The sequence below is a fragment of the Thermobia domestica genome, chromosome 2 (genome assembly GCF_964235325.1).
Source record: "Thermobia domestica chromosome 2, izTheDome1.hap1.1, whole genome shotgun sequence".
Lineage (NCBI taxonomy): Eukaryota > Metazoa > Arthropoda > Insecta > Zygentoma > Lepismatidae > Thermobia > Thermobia domestica.
Genome location: NC_137455.1, coordinates 185008408 through 185024235, shown reverse-complemented (window position 1 = coordinate 185024235; position 15828 = coordinate 185008408). Strand labels below are relative to the sequence as shown.

Here is a 15828-nt window from a genome sequence, read left to right as displayed (position 1 = left end):
TTTGCCTTTTCTGCCAACCTTGCGTTCGGATTTGAAAAAAAAAATCATCGATTGGCATTATGAAACTTATACCAGCAATGCTGATGTAACCCAACCTCGCACCTTCCACACATTGTTCTAGTTCTCTTGTGGCAGAAACCGCATCTTCTTTGGGGACAATCCACACGGTCGTGATCTTCAACACTTCTACTATTTCGCTGCTCCAATGAAACTCTCGACGAAACAGGTGATGCACACACAACACTTTTCTTAGGACGTTTCCCATATTTTTGGCAATAGGCTTGCACTACTGCTCTCCTGAAATCACAATATATAAATCGACTACCAGTGGTTGTGATTCTAAATATTAGCCAAGCATTCTGGCACGCTGCGTCGATTCCGAAAGCAAACAGAAGGAACCACCACTTTTTACCCCGGTAACCTATGCGCATACGGTGAACATTTTCGTCAAACCTATCTACCCCTCCCATGTATCTGTTATATTTTTGTATAACTGACGGGCATTGAATTTGAATCTTTCTTCTTTTCGATTCGATCATTCCTATTCTATCAACTTTCGAAATTCGGAGTGGGGAGTGACAGTTAGACGCAATAGTCACTACACTATTATCATTCCACTTGACAATCGTAATGTCTTTGGTGCACTTGAAAGACATGGATCCTCGATTCATTTTCTTTAGCAGATGTGTGTCTTCGACAGGGCATTTCTGAGTTCTGTTTTCCCTAATAGTCCCTGTTCCACCAGTGTTACGGTTTGAAAGTTCTGTTAGAAGGGGCAACGATGTAAAGAAGTTGTCAAAATACAGATTATAAGGACCTAATTCACGAGGAAGACGTGATTCCATCTCGAGTACAACAGCAGCTCCCAAACCGAATTCGACTTGCTTGGGTAAATGAGCAGATTTCGATCTTTGATAAGGCTCAAATGTGATCAGGTATCCCTCGCGTGTAGCAGCAGACCACACTTAGTAACCAAAGCGCAAAGGCTTGCCATGGATATGCTGTTTGGTGCCATGGCGACCAAAATAAAGAATCATGGTTTCATCTATAGATATATGAGAGGAACTTACTTTTTTGAAATTATCAGTAAATTTCTTATTTAGAATTGTAAAATATGTTCTAACTTTGCCAAATTTGTCATTTTCTGGGAGATTTAGGTTGTTTGACAGATGAACATACTTTTGAATTTCAAAAAATCGATTTCTTCTCATACTAGTTTCAACCATCTTGTTGTGAGTATCAGCCTTGATTTCCCACAACATACGTAAGTATTTTGGTGTCAGATAACCTGTTAAAAGCAGAATCGCAATATAAAGCCTAATATCATCTGTTGTTGCGTCGAGTGCGTGATTGTTTTGTGAAGCATATCTATTTGACATTTCACAAATGTGTTCAATAACTTCATCTGAAAAAAAAGTTCAAAGCACTCCGTTGGAGAAACTACCAAGTCCTTGTTATGAGAAACCACTTCATCTTTGTCTCCCCGTCCACATTGGTTTGTGAATACCTCGTGTCTTCCGGACCACTCTCTACGTTCAGAGATAAAACTGGAATGTTTAGTCACTGATTTACTCGTTTGCTTCCCTTTCTTGTAAGGTACTTCATCACTATTTTAAACACTTTTCTCCCTGTCAGCATATTTTGTGTGTTCATCTTCAACTTCTTGTGAGGTAATGTTTACTTCAACAGAAGACCTCAAAACCCTTGGCGGTAGTCGATTCAGATCAGCCACATCTTCATCTCCGCTGTCTTATTCAGTGTTATAATCATCTTCAGGAGGAATTAGAACTATTTCTTGTAGGTCAAGATCAGATTCGTTTTCTTCCAAACAGTCGAGAATTTCATGGAGCTTCAAGCTGAAAAAAGAGAGATTTTTTGAATAAAGTAATCTTGGAATCACTGTAACAAACTGTTATTTTGTATAAAATAACAGATGAATTCGAATCTCTAAAATTCCAAAATAATATGAAATGCCTGTGAGATAAGTAGTTTTCTCGACTGAAACACGAGATATATTCGGAACGAAACTTTGGCTGCTTTGGATTCGCACATATTCATTGGATATTAGGTTGAATGGAACCTGAGAAGTCTCTTTTAGTTGATAGCAAAAAATGTAAACGAAATGAAATAAAAGCTCTACAAAAGGTGCATATTCCTTGCAAGAAAATTCTGCACCGAATGAAAACTAAATTTATTAGTTTATTGACGGTAAATATTACTAAATTTTTTGTACCAATGTAGAAGGTAACTAATTGTGTATTTTCGTGTGTACAAGGGACAAAATATCACCAAATAGTAATCTTGACTTCTTATCTTTTAACACACAAGTAGACTAAATTTACCTAACACAAATAGTAATATAGAAGGTGGGCCCATTTTTACCCTTTCTATTGCCACAAGTGAATAAGTTACGTACATCTCCCTCTCTCTTTCTCTTCCCCCCTCTCTTTCTCTAACACACGCGCGCGTATTCACAAACATACACAGACAAACACAAAAGCACAATATTCCAGGTTATACGATAGTACTACCTATTACATTCTTCAATACAAAAAGTAGCTCTATATCCCAGTGTCACCTGTAGGTGACAACGGAAATTCAACTGGCCATAAGATAAATTAGAGTTTAGATTTCTTTTCTACAAAACAAATATTATCACTAACTGATACTTGAAGAAAAATACTATAACATTTATATTACACCCACTCACCTTCTGTGACTGGTAGAAGCGTCATTTCGGGCACACCTGCTCATCTTGCTAACATTCGGTGACGCCATTCTGGAAACAGCAATGCAGAAGTTTCCACTAGATGGCTTTAGAGTTCTAGTGCCACTCATTTGTTCGTTTAAGGACAGTTCTTCACCCTTTGACAATCGAAACTAAGTTTCAAGAAAAAGATATTAAATTACATGCATCCAAAGTAGTGTCACCTGTAGGTGACACTGGGAACTGCCGGGTTAAGGAAGAACGAACCAAATTATGGGACAAGAGTGGTAAAGCGCAAAATTCTCTAGTGATAGGTGTCCTCGTTGGGTTTGTGTATTATGTGATTTATCAAAGACGTACTAATTTCTAAATGTTTTAAGATCAACACTTTATTATATGAAGCGGTGACTTGGAGGGCAGAGGTTTCACAGTAACGAGGAGCCCAGAGTGTTTGTAAGTTTGTGGCTCAGTAATTAGGTGGAAACCTTTGTGGAGGACATACGCAAACTTTTGCCAAAGTAGATAAGTATGTCAATTGCAAAATCAGTTATACAGAAAGCTAGCACTGGATTGGATATGAGTTTAGTAAACAACGATACACTGAAGCTTGTTCATTCATGTTTGTTCTTATTCTTACTTTACGGAGATAGAAAAAATAGTGCCCTCCGTACATAATTTACTGGTAACTATTACAACTTCTAAGTATTAACTTCTAGGAATAGCATTGTTACCTATGTAATATTAACAAACGAAACGATCACTCATCAAAATGAAACGCTGGATTGATTTTCACTTTTATAACATTCCACACAGGAATGAGTTTAATAGTACGTGGATTTTAAATATTGATATTTTTTTATTTGATATTGATATTTTTGAAATAAGCGATGATTTGTATCCGATTGCCACAAAGGAAACTGACATGAAATTGATGTCCCCCCAGAATAAGTCTCAAATCTGTCCGTCTCCTAATGTTGAAGACAACTGCTCCCTGATCCTCAACAGGATTGTTTCTCGACTTCACAAATATTTTGAGCATCGCTTAACAAAAAAAGGAAAAACAGAAAACGGCCTTGCTTCCCCCCCCCCAATTGTTGAAGATAGATTTCCGCTGCTGTCCAAAGCCACCTGCGCAACAATAAGGTCGTTGTACCTGTCATGGGAAAACGAGCGTTGCACTTTCTTCTCAGGGATGAGCAAGAAAGTTTGATGGCTAAGCCAAACTTCTATGGCTAAGCCAAACCCAGTGATGACCAATTTCAAGAGACTTCACCTGCTTCTCCGTAACAGAAGTATGCCCCTACAAGTCCATTCTGCTGACTTCCCCTTCCTGGGTAGGGAATCATTGCCACAACCTTCATAACACAGAAGTGCAGTTTGGTCATAGTTTAATAAACATACTTTTGGGAACCTCACAAGACATTATCCTCTTCAGCACGCATATCACCACAACTATTCGCTTTCCCGATTGTTTTGGCACTATTTACCTCGACAATAGTTGGAACTAGCATTTCCCAGACCTTTTAATTCACTTCACTGATGAGAAAGAAGAGAACCCTCCCCCACTCATGTTGTAGGCTGCAATAGCCAATGGACAAGAGTAATACTGAGGAAAATGTGCGTAAGGGATGGTTCAGGAGGTCAGTTACCTTAAATTAAAGGTCCATATGTCTCAGATTAAGATAATGGAAGCTGCTGTAGATGACTTATACATGAATATGACTGAGTAGAATTCTGATATAGATAAAAAAAAGTATAGTGGTGTTTTTAAGCAAGAGAATGGTGTACATTCGAATTGTACCATATATAAGCAAGGAGTGGAATGAAGTAAGAAATACAGGTCGATCGTACTGCGTACACGGACAGACATATAGATTAGATTATCTACCAAAATCCTCTAGACAATTCCACTTTGGAGTATCTCGAATTCCCTGACGGTATTTTTGTACTGAAGATTGTGGAATGTTGAGTTTGAGACGACTGTATAAAACATGATGAGCATGAGTCCAGGTTGGATGATAGATGCAGAACGTGTAGTGGGTTTAGGTTTAATTCGCCAGTAATATTTACCTAGTTCATCTCTTATCTGAAGTTGATAATTACACCATTCTCTCTGCTGTTGAGCTCCCAGATATGGGATGAATGAAATGGCCGATAACTTCAGATGAAAAGGCGATAATAACAGCCTTTCTTGCATAATCAGTCGGCCTTCTCGTTATTGGAATATATTTATACGCTGGAGAGTATATAAAGGTTACCTGAAGCCCTTTGTTTTATATTCGACGTGCTTGTTGTTGGCTGTTGACCAGTATCCAGTTAGATTAAGCATAATGTATATTAGGAAGAAGACGACGTAGGGCACTCTGGCAATCATCACAAATACAGCTAAATCGTGATTTTAAATGAAGTTGCGTTGCAACGCAGCTCTTATTGCCAAAGCTTTCGCCATAGGTACAGCAGTATAACCAGGCATTCCTTGAGTAAAGCGTCGGTTGTAATGAGGGATATAAACCCATATGCTCACATACAATCGTCTTGCCATTAAGTTAACTCTTTAGAGGCATCCATGTAAATTAAAACAGCTCCTGGACTATGTTAAGTGCTACAATCGTTCCATAAATGCGCTATCATGAAATATGGAGCGTCGCGTAACTAGTCCTGCTGCTGAGTAGTAGGAAATTCCACTTGCGAAATAGTTAATGATGTCGTATAGTATGATCGATAGTAGGGAAGTCTAGATGCTCGGGAAATAAAATTCATCCGTTGTTTAACTCTAATATACGTAAAGTAGGTCCAGAGTAGTTGTCGATCAGAAAGGGATTCCGTTGATTGCTGGAATAAAGCAATTTCGTTTTAGGAATGATAGGCGTTGCTGTAGTTGCTGTTCGTCTTAAAATGAAGAGTTTGGCCACATATTTGATAAGGAATATTTCCCAGTTCTTCACAGAGTGTTTTAGTTGAAATGTTAAGAGTTTGTCATAATAGAGAACAAACTCCTGAGTTGAACCTGACATACAGCTCACTAAGTCTCCGGGGTATAGGTGAGAGAGCTAGGCTGCTATAAAGAAGCCGGGATTCCAAGCACTGATGGAAAATGCACAGTTGTGCCCTTACATCCATGCCCTATTATTTGGTACTAAGTCCAATCCAGAAATCTTATTAGTGAGAAGATTAATATACTCTGGCAGTTAGTAAAGGGAGGTGAGCGTTTCCAAGTTGCCGATAATCCAGCGTCATGTCGAGGTAAGTAATTAGAGTCACTGGTGCGAGTTGAGTATCTGAAGTAGTAATGGGACAAATACATTTCTCCATTTTCTTGTAATGTGCCCGTTAACGGTAAAGCCGTGTTTTTACACCATTGTTGTAAGATTTCAAGCGCGTGTTGAAGTGTATTAGCACCTTGAACCACTGTAGAAGTACGGACATAAAGCAGGCAATCATCGGCTATCTGCCTAACCTCTACAAATACTCGTAGCTCCTGATGAAGAGAGATGATAAGAAAAGTTGAAGAGGAGCGGATAGAGTACCGATCCTTGGAGTAACAGTCCTGAGATCAGTATAGCGATGTTCAAGACACACTGAAACCTTGCGTTGAATGAGCCAATTGTGGGAAAAAATAGGTATCTTGCTGGAACATTGAGTGTAAAGAGTTTATATACCACGATATCCAGCGGTATGCTGTCATATGCTCTTGCAATGTCGATGTGGACAACCATAAAACATGTCCCGACTTTGAAAAGTGCTTTAGATATCAGTAACCAGACTAGTACGAGCATCATAGGTGCTGTGAGCTCTAGAGAATTATGTTAATTTCACCCACCATCTAAGATGCTAGAGTATCATTTTCTTAAAAAATGAAGATATATATATAATGTAATAGGATGATGGCTGGTAGGGTCTCCAGAGGGCACATTGAGTTTTGGCTCTTACGAGAAGATGGTATTTCTAAGAGGTCGGCACATCAGAAATTCTGAGAACTTTGTTAATTAAGTTGCTGAAGATGATCAAAACTAGAAGGAGGTAGGATTTAAAGATGATGATTGCTGATACCATCAACACCAGGAGAAGTGCAAGGGAAACTGAAGGATTTACCGTAGCTCTTTAAAGGTAATAGGAAAAAGAAAAGGGTGTGATCAACATCAAGTGGAAACAAACATTGCTGAAGAATATGACGACCTAGAAAAGAGTGACTCGTGCGACAATCGCATGAAACGAAATGATCCAGTCTTTGCTGAGGATCATTGATGGAGGACCTTGAATGTACCTTTGCATTCTAGTTGTTATATAATGCCAAGGTTCGAGGTAATATGACTATGATAAGACTTGTACAAAACTGGAGCCAGTGAGCTCTTTAGGTTTGTTGTATACGTCGAAATTGTGCGTTAGCTTTCAGGAGTTGAATGACACGTTTGAGACTCAGACGTAATTGGATTTGTAGGTGAGAGGGTTACTCATGCTGCTATAACAATAGTATCCTGGAGAAGCTGAGCAGAGTGATGACTGTTGGTGGTAACGCAATCGGAAGATATCTTGAAACTTCTTTTAAATTTAATTGCCCGCAGGATAGATATACTTTGGAAAGTGAGTTAGGCAACAGTTGTTCTAATGCAGGTGGCACATGGACATCTCGTGATGTTTGTAAGGACAGTAGAATAGGAAGTTTTACTTCCATATGTATAGCTATGAATCATCCAAGTGTGTTGTATATACAGCTCCGGACTTAAGAGGTTAATGTCAGGAGCACTAGGTTTTGTCTGAGGTGAATCCGATCGGGTATGGTTGCCATCATTTATTAGCAAGTGATGGCAGACCAGCACTACCGTAACCAGTTTCGTCCCTGCCTTATTCGTTCTTATATTGTTGCAGTAATATTTCTGGGCGGCCATATTGAACAAGTGTCTTCATAGAGACTAATAAATTTCCACTGAACATTTCACACACTGAAATTAATAAAGTCACTTGACATACAACACAAATGAACTGAATGTTTGTATATTGAGTAAGAGTCACGAAACGGTATGGTCTTCACAGGTACATGATCACCATCTGAACCCCACCGCGGATCCTTCTAATGCACGATCATGCGCATACTTGACTTGCGACAGTGTTGCCAATACTCTATACACAACAACGTATAAGGCTTAGAAAGCCAATGTCAAGAATAAATCTACGGTTGTTCAAAATGGAAATTAAATACAGTAACTATAGGTAGTTTTATCTTTTTCGAATTCCAGTACGTATATTTATTTTTACTTTATTACCTTTTGAATTCGTCTTTATTTAAGAAATAAAAACAAACCAAATAGAATATTTGAAGAATATTTGCTACCATATTACTTACTGATGGCGATCTTATAAACAAATACGGGCATGTTTTCGTGTTTTCCTTCCAGTTCAGATGTATTATGCTGTACTCTTACCAAAAGCTTCTTTAGAGTCACGCATGTTCTCAATTTGTTTGTTCATAATATTGATTGTAGTTTAACGTTTTTCAGCATCGCTGCTATATGAGGCATCAGCAACAGCTTCTCGTGCCTTCCGGATCACGTGAGTTCCCACCGAGAATCGGATCCGGATAACCCACACAAATGGTGTGTTTCTAGCTATATATCACGAGAGTGCTCGAAGTGCAATTAGTTGTTAAAAGAACATTGGCGTTTTGGAATCTGGTACCGCACCTCAATACCTTATATTACGTAAATTGTATATTATACTTGTTAACTGCAAACAAATAAAATATTTTTATAGTTTTATTACCAAATGGTTAATGCAACCCTGTTCTAATAATGTCTCCTTCATGAATAAATTAAAATATATTAAATATTCTTTATCTTAATGACAAACAATGACATGTGTTACCTTATCCAAAATATTTATATACATTAAAGTACTTTTGAAACATTATTAAAATTATGCACTATAGTATGCTTGTCACGTCTGTAACAAAATGCTATTTAGGAAAAATATGCCCTCTTCTCATTTCGTTTCTTTACTGACAAATTGGTATTTTATTATATATAGCAAATGAGTAATTAACGAACCAATACTTAATTCAATGATTATACCAAGGTGATTAAGTAATATAACACATATGCTTTGTAAACTTTACAATATGTACAGAGTATAATTAATCGTTTATAAACTTGACAGGTGTTTAAGAGAATAAAATCTATGGACAGAAACACAAAGACTGGAAATAATCAAAAAAGATAATTAGGTCTAATTGATTGTTCTAAAACAAAATACCAGACACACTAATCAACACATGAAGGAGTTTATCTTTATATCTAACGAAGTAGAAATTATATTTTCTTCTGAACGTGTGATTTGCTTTTTTGAAATCATAGAGCCAGGGAATACACCTTATACGTATGTGTTACAAAATTTCATCTTAATATTAAAATTTACATATCTTGCAACAACATTAACCACAACATTATTCTTTCTTAACTTATAGCAACTCATTCTAAGGAATGTACATGCTTGGCCGGATGTGAAGAATTCAACTTTGCTACAGATTATCTAGCAGGAGCTATGTAAGTACTGTATGAAGTTTACAAAATAATGGAAGAGGAGTAAGTTGAATTTATTTTTATTATTCGTTTAAGATTAAGAAACAGGGGATTTGGATGTTACGTGCTTTTACTTTTGAAGTTAAATTCGAATAAGATTTCAATGACAATACCTTTAAATTACTTTTTCAGGTCTTTGGATGATATTTTACATCCATAAATTATCATCCAAAATTACAAATATCATTGATATTTATCTAGATATCAGGTATTAAATTTGTAAAAAGGATGGTTCTGTAGTCACTTTTTAACTGAGCTTAGCTAATTAACGTACTATTTTAGAAAAGGTGGTGTACCGATAAATACTTATTATTTTGGCGAAAATGGCAATTTTGAACACTTATATGTGACTCTTTGGAAATTTATTTTTATACATATCACTGTTCTGCTGTGATGTTAAGTTGAGACCATCTTATAGCCGGCTGTGAATTTATCGACGTGGTGAGCTCGACCGTCATACAAATGGCTGTGTATGCCAACGGGTTAAAATAAAAATTATTAAAAGTAAATTTATGTTAAATATCCCATTTCCTTTTTCCCCTGTGAGATTCTCTTCTTAAATCCTGTTGGTGTAATGTTGAGGTTAATGCATTCTGTTATTTTTGTTATATGTTAGTTACCAGTTTCTTGACAAAATAATGGAACATGAGTAAGTTGTATTTATTTTTATTATTCGTGTAAGATTAAGAAATAGGGGATTTGTATGTTACGAGCTTTTAATTTTGATTGAGAATTTAAACCAGAATGCTAATAAGAAATCAGGCTGTGGATTTTTTATAATGCCTAGTGGACTAGGTTATAAAATTAAGAGTTTAGCTGTATTTATCTGAACAGTTCAAGATTGAGTGGGTCGGAAATTACTTTCTGTGATATAAATAAAAAATAACATATTAGAAAAATTTACAGTAACAGTCCACAATATTCATACCCTTTACATCATTGTTTTGCTTTTGTTACAGTATCTTAACAGAGGTGCGAAGCCATAATGCATGCATTAAAAAGATAGTTTACTTTTAGAAAGTCTATCACACGATAGAATGTTAAGATACAAACTAAGTTCAATACATTGTATAAGTACTATTTATAATCTGTTATATTTGTTTCGTGTTCATCAGTACTGTTCTTGCTAAGATATTCTTCAAGAATCGAATGTTTGGTATTCCCGTTTTGTTCTACCTATCAACTTTGTGTATTGTAACTTTTGTATATTGGGTATTTTGAGCAGACAAGTAAAACTGTAAAATTTCTCACATATATTAAAATATAATTTTAAAACACATATTACAAATCATAGACTGATAGCTTGTCTATGGTCTCATAGAGTTTGCTTTCAAAATTATGTAGATGGTTGTCTAGAAAATTAAAAAAATACTAACCTTAGTGCAAATACCCTTATTTAACAAAATGTAATATGCTCCGGCGTTATTAGTGAAATTAGCAGGTTCCTCCCATTAGTAATTAAATTACTCTCCATAAGAAACTAAGACCAAAACATAATAATGGACGAAATAGTGCTAAATATGTAACACTTAACAGCATATTTAAGCCGCGAGAATCATTGAAACCATTGAAAAAATATGCAATATGCATTGTAATACATAATGTTAGAAATGGAAACCAAATATGTTAAATTTAAATGTATATAACATCATAAAAGTAAAAATAGTTTTTGGTCATATGTTCCAGTTCATTTCGAACATAAACATAATCTGTTGTTGTGAAAGGCCGAATATTGTGTTTACGGATTTAAATACTTCTCGCAAATCCGAAATAGTATTTCTGCAATGATTTTATGTGATTTTGAGAAAGATTCGTCAATTGTTTGTAGCCAACTATTTGAAGTCAGACAAAGTCGTAATTTGAAGCAAACTATAATTTTTCGTACTTATAGAACTTTTAAAAGCATCTATTTTTGACAAAGAAAAAGGTCTGTATAATACAAAAATGTTCCTCTGATAATTTATGTTTATTCTTCTCTGATAATATATGTTTATCTGATAATTTCTCAGAACGTGTTCATTAAGTATGCCCATTTTATACAAATTGAATATGACCATATTATGCGCCATTTCAATATTCAGTAGTTGGTCACACTGCAGTTACAATTTAATAGGGCAACTCCCTCTTCGCAGTGTAGTGATAACGCAAAATCTGTAGATTACCGTAAACGAGCTGATTTTTGTACTCAAAAGTGTATAGTGCGTGAATTACTTATATCCAAGACACTGAAATTTATAAGTAACAAAATGTGAAATGCAACTAATGACAATTCCTTAACTTTGGCCTAAAAATAACGCAATATATTAGCATAACCTTCATGCACACTTGCATCCAACTTTTAAATGCTCCAAAAATTGCAATTAAGGAACTAATTCAATTATAGGTTAATTCTAGTATGAATAATACTATAGAAACTTTAGATCTGACCATATTATCGAAGTGTTCATATTACCAAAAAAATATCTTTCTCCATGGTTTTAAAAGAATACAGCGACTCAGGGGTATTATCGATCAAGTGTTCTACAATTGTCCAAATTTCCATTGGATACTTGATGCTATTTATTAGTAATGAGAATTTCTACTTCTTCATATTTCGTTATCTTCGGATTTGTTCTGCGTATGATCTTCAGAATTACTCGGACGTCAATAATCTTCCGAAACGTAAAAGCATTTAAAGTTGGAAATACTTTATATAGTTCAATTTAGCATGAGCAAACAGTAATAGCAGCAGCCTCCCATTAATAGACTTATCAAGTAGTTAGAACATCTTTACAGAGAGCAGCTGAGTGGGTAGCAAGATTAGAAATTTCTACAGCAATAACGACCGTATAAGATCATGAAAATACGAGGCGCATGTCAGAAAAGGCTGATATTAAAAACAAATTATAGGAGAAATTTAGTGTTATCGATAAAAGTACATACCTTTTGATACTGTTCAACATAGACACCATGGACCTCCAGTCATTTTTGGCAGTTTGTGATAGCCCCGTAACAATACCTCTGTTAAATTACGGTACAACTGAATCAGTTCCCTCAACTGTAGGCACTGTAAAAGAAAGGTAACATCTGAAATTACCCATGTGCTCTAAAGAATGCAAGTCTAGAAAACGTGTTGCTAGTTTCGTACGGCATTTTTCACTACAAATATAACATTTCAGAGATGTATTAGATCTTCAATATAATTATCGGTAATACGTGTATTAAAGTTTCTTGTGAAGTAAACCATACATATTTTTTGTCTTAATCAGTGGCATTCTTTAATGATCGTCTCCGTCAGCTTTAAAAGTATTGCAATAACTCTTCCTACTTATAAACAATAATAAGTGTTTTTTACAAGGACTAGAAGCAGCTGACAAATGTCGTTTAGAAAATAATACAAGAAAGACACTACAAAACCTGAGAAGGGTACGAAGAGTCACGAAGAGACGGCTACAACCCCTACACAGGCTTTGCTTCTAAAATTGGCTATAAAAGAGTACGTTAACAGCCAGAAGACATAAGTTTTTAGCTAATTAATTATTACCTTTCTCTCCCTGCTGCTTTGAGCGGGAGATATTTCCTAATCTTGCTAATTTCCGCGCTGTACTGAGCAAAAAATGCAAACTCTTCTCTACGCTGCTACGGACAAAAAGATCTTATTAGTTCCCATGCTGCACAGGGCAGGAGATTTTACGTTTGTGCTGCTCTGGGCAAGAGGTTCATTTCCATTATCGCGCTGCGCTGGGTAAGAAACTCCTAACCCACCGACAGGCGCGATGCTACTGGCAAGAGGTTTTAATGTTTCTGTGTTTCATTAGGCAGCAAATATCATCCCACCTCTGCACTTTTCTGGAAGGAGATTCCTCTCCTTCCCCGCGCTGTACTGGGCAGGAGATACTATCTCACCTCTGCACTGCTTTGAGCAAAAAGATTTTTTCGTCTCTGCGATGCACTGGACAGGAGACTTTTAACCATTAACCACGAAACGTTCTCTGGGCAACAACTCAAAACTGATAAAAAAAAATACTGTAAAATATTTACTTATTGATAATACAGTGTACATAAACTTGAATAAACTTTTATAATAAAAGAATGAGAGGAAAAGCCTGTGTGCTGCCTTTATCTTACACTACAGTATTCTGCTGCAGAACAACAATAGTAATAGCTAAAGCACATACGCCTAATAAAGCGTAAAGGGTGGCTACAGCTAACATTTCTTGAGCACTTTGGATAACAAATTGGGATTGATTGTTCAAATGTCCTAAACGAATTCGAAGTGAAATATCCCCTAATAATTTTTGCCGACACAGAGCATCAGCTTGAGTTCAAAACGCCTGTGCATAATAATAGATTTAGGCACTTAAACTTTGCTTAACCATCGCTTACAGACTTTAGAATTTTGAAAACTGTCTACTTCCCGTCGCACAGAATCTTGAAAATCAGATCATAGCTATTATCCAAGAGTTTCCTGGGTCTATCCACAGGTCTCTGTGCTCCAGATGAGGTTAATTCGTTGCACAGTATTCAATATTTTCATATACGTTTACCGAAGTGTAAAGGTGAATCGCGCTGAGTCCTGAAATACCGTCTCACCTGATAACCTTCGGGCACAGGTTGTTGGATTATATTCTATGACCTAGCGCAAAACGTCGGAATCTCTTATTTTCGGCTTTGCTGGTATGACTTGATCCGTTTGGTTCTTGGAACCCGAAAAAATCTCTTGAATCATCTGGTTACTGTGATGTGACTCACTGCTTCTTCACTTCTCGCACAACAAATGCATCAAAGCATCGCTTTATGACCTAGTTCAAACTCATAAAACTTGGAATTAGAGTTTTTTGAATCTTCATTATCTGTGTGTGCTTTGCTAAATAATAAACAAAACGCAGTGGTGCACAACCTTTCAGGGCACAAAGTACCATAGTCTGTCCATGATTTCGAGTATCATCGACGGTTTGAACTGCATCGGTTAGGTAATATACAAGTTCAGAAAGCTGCACAGGTTCCAATATTGGGAAACTTAGAAGTGAGGCTTGTAACCAGCACTGAATATGATCAGGCAAGTTTATACCAAATTGACAAAGAGCAGAGTAACTTAGTCACGCAGAAACTTATAAGGTAACTGCATGAGATCTTAAGAGGCGCACTAGTCTAGAAACACGCCCAGAATTTTATTGGTGGATTTCAGGACACTATGAAAACACTTAATGCAGAGATGCAAATAAGCAACAAACTTTTACTAGCTCAACAAAAATGCCACTAGCCCTCATTCCACAATAGAAATCATTTACCTACCTTCAGTATTATGTTAAATATTCGCCCGCACCCATCAACTACTCGCCCCGGGCGAGTGGGCAAATAGTTATTTGCATCCCTGATTTAGTGAACTGTGCTACTTCTATGGTTCGATATACGAGGAGCAGTCAGAAAATTCCCGGAATTTTGTTGTAGCTTCTTATGACCACAATATAAGTAAACATTTACTTAACCACTTCAAAGTATGCACCTTCGGAACACACACTTGCTCCCTGGTTCCTGCAATTGCTGAAAACATCCACGAAAGCCCTATTTTAGTATTTAACGACGTTCAGCTGTCGTGTTGGTTTTGATCTCTTTTACAGGGCTAAATCTTTACTTTTGAGGCCCATTTTTAGCTTTGTGAAGAGCTAAAAACTGGGTGGTGCTAAACTGTTTTTAAGGCTATCAAAGTCTCTAAAGCATATCATCCCTTTGTTTGCAAAGTATGGTATCTCAGTTTTTCTCACTTTTCACGAAAGCGATTTGAACTTTTGCACCTATTTTACTTTCGTTATGCTCGTGTTTACCAACAAATATTTACCAATTTTTGACACAATGTAGCCAAAAGTGCATTCGTTAATACCACGTATTCAAATTATATAATATTGTAATATTAAGTCACAAAATATTATTTGAGATGCGTCACGTTGCAAAAAATGTTAGTTTTAAGAATGAGTTATGTCAGTGTGCATAGTTCTTGAGATATAAGAATAATGCCAAATTGAAATTGGAAAAACTATAAATTTGTCCATTTGTGTACATCTAAGTTGTTGTATTCATCTCTTGTAAAAATATAAGTATGTTATAAAAAATAGTAAACAAACGATAGAACCAAATGTATTATGTCTTTCATTAATTAATTAAACATGTTTATGAAATTAATAGTATTAATAATAGGAATGACCCCTTAACTTCGTCATTACCTTGGTGGTAAATAACGCAAAGAGAACACTGGTTCTCTTTCGGGTGATGGAATAGGAGGTTCTGTTTCTTAAAAACCCTTCAATAAGTTCCAAGATCGGGAATGTCATCTTCCGGGTTAAGTTCTTTCTTATACAAGCCGCACATTTTAGTAATGTTTAGATCTGGGTGCAGATATTGTTTTGTGGATTTCGCACGGCAATAATGGTTTTCTATACTTGGAAACCTTACAATACGCTTTTCAGTAGGTATCCTTACTTTTTCATCTGTCTCGCATTTTAAGAGCTCTCTTTCCACGTTTTCCCGACCCTATTATTCCACACTCTCTTACTTTTCCTAAAGAAGTTCTTA

The 15828-nt window shown here is 36.2% G+C and overlaps 1 protein-coding gene across 1 annotated transcript in view; it reads left to right on the top strand.

Moving 5' to 3' along the window:
• LOC145679779 (uncharacterized) overlaps nucleotides 1-15828 on the top strand; it is a 177942-nt gene that overhangs the window by 42358 nt on the left and 119756 nt on the right. Inside the window, exon 6 of the mRNA XM_081750334.1 lies at nucleotides 9165-9243. Coding sequence (XP_081606460.1) covers nucleotides 9165-9243 — 79 coding nt within the window. The remainder of the gene's footprint in view (nucleotides 1-9164; nucleotides 9244-15828) is intronic.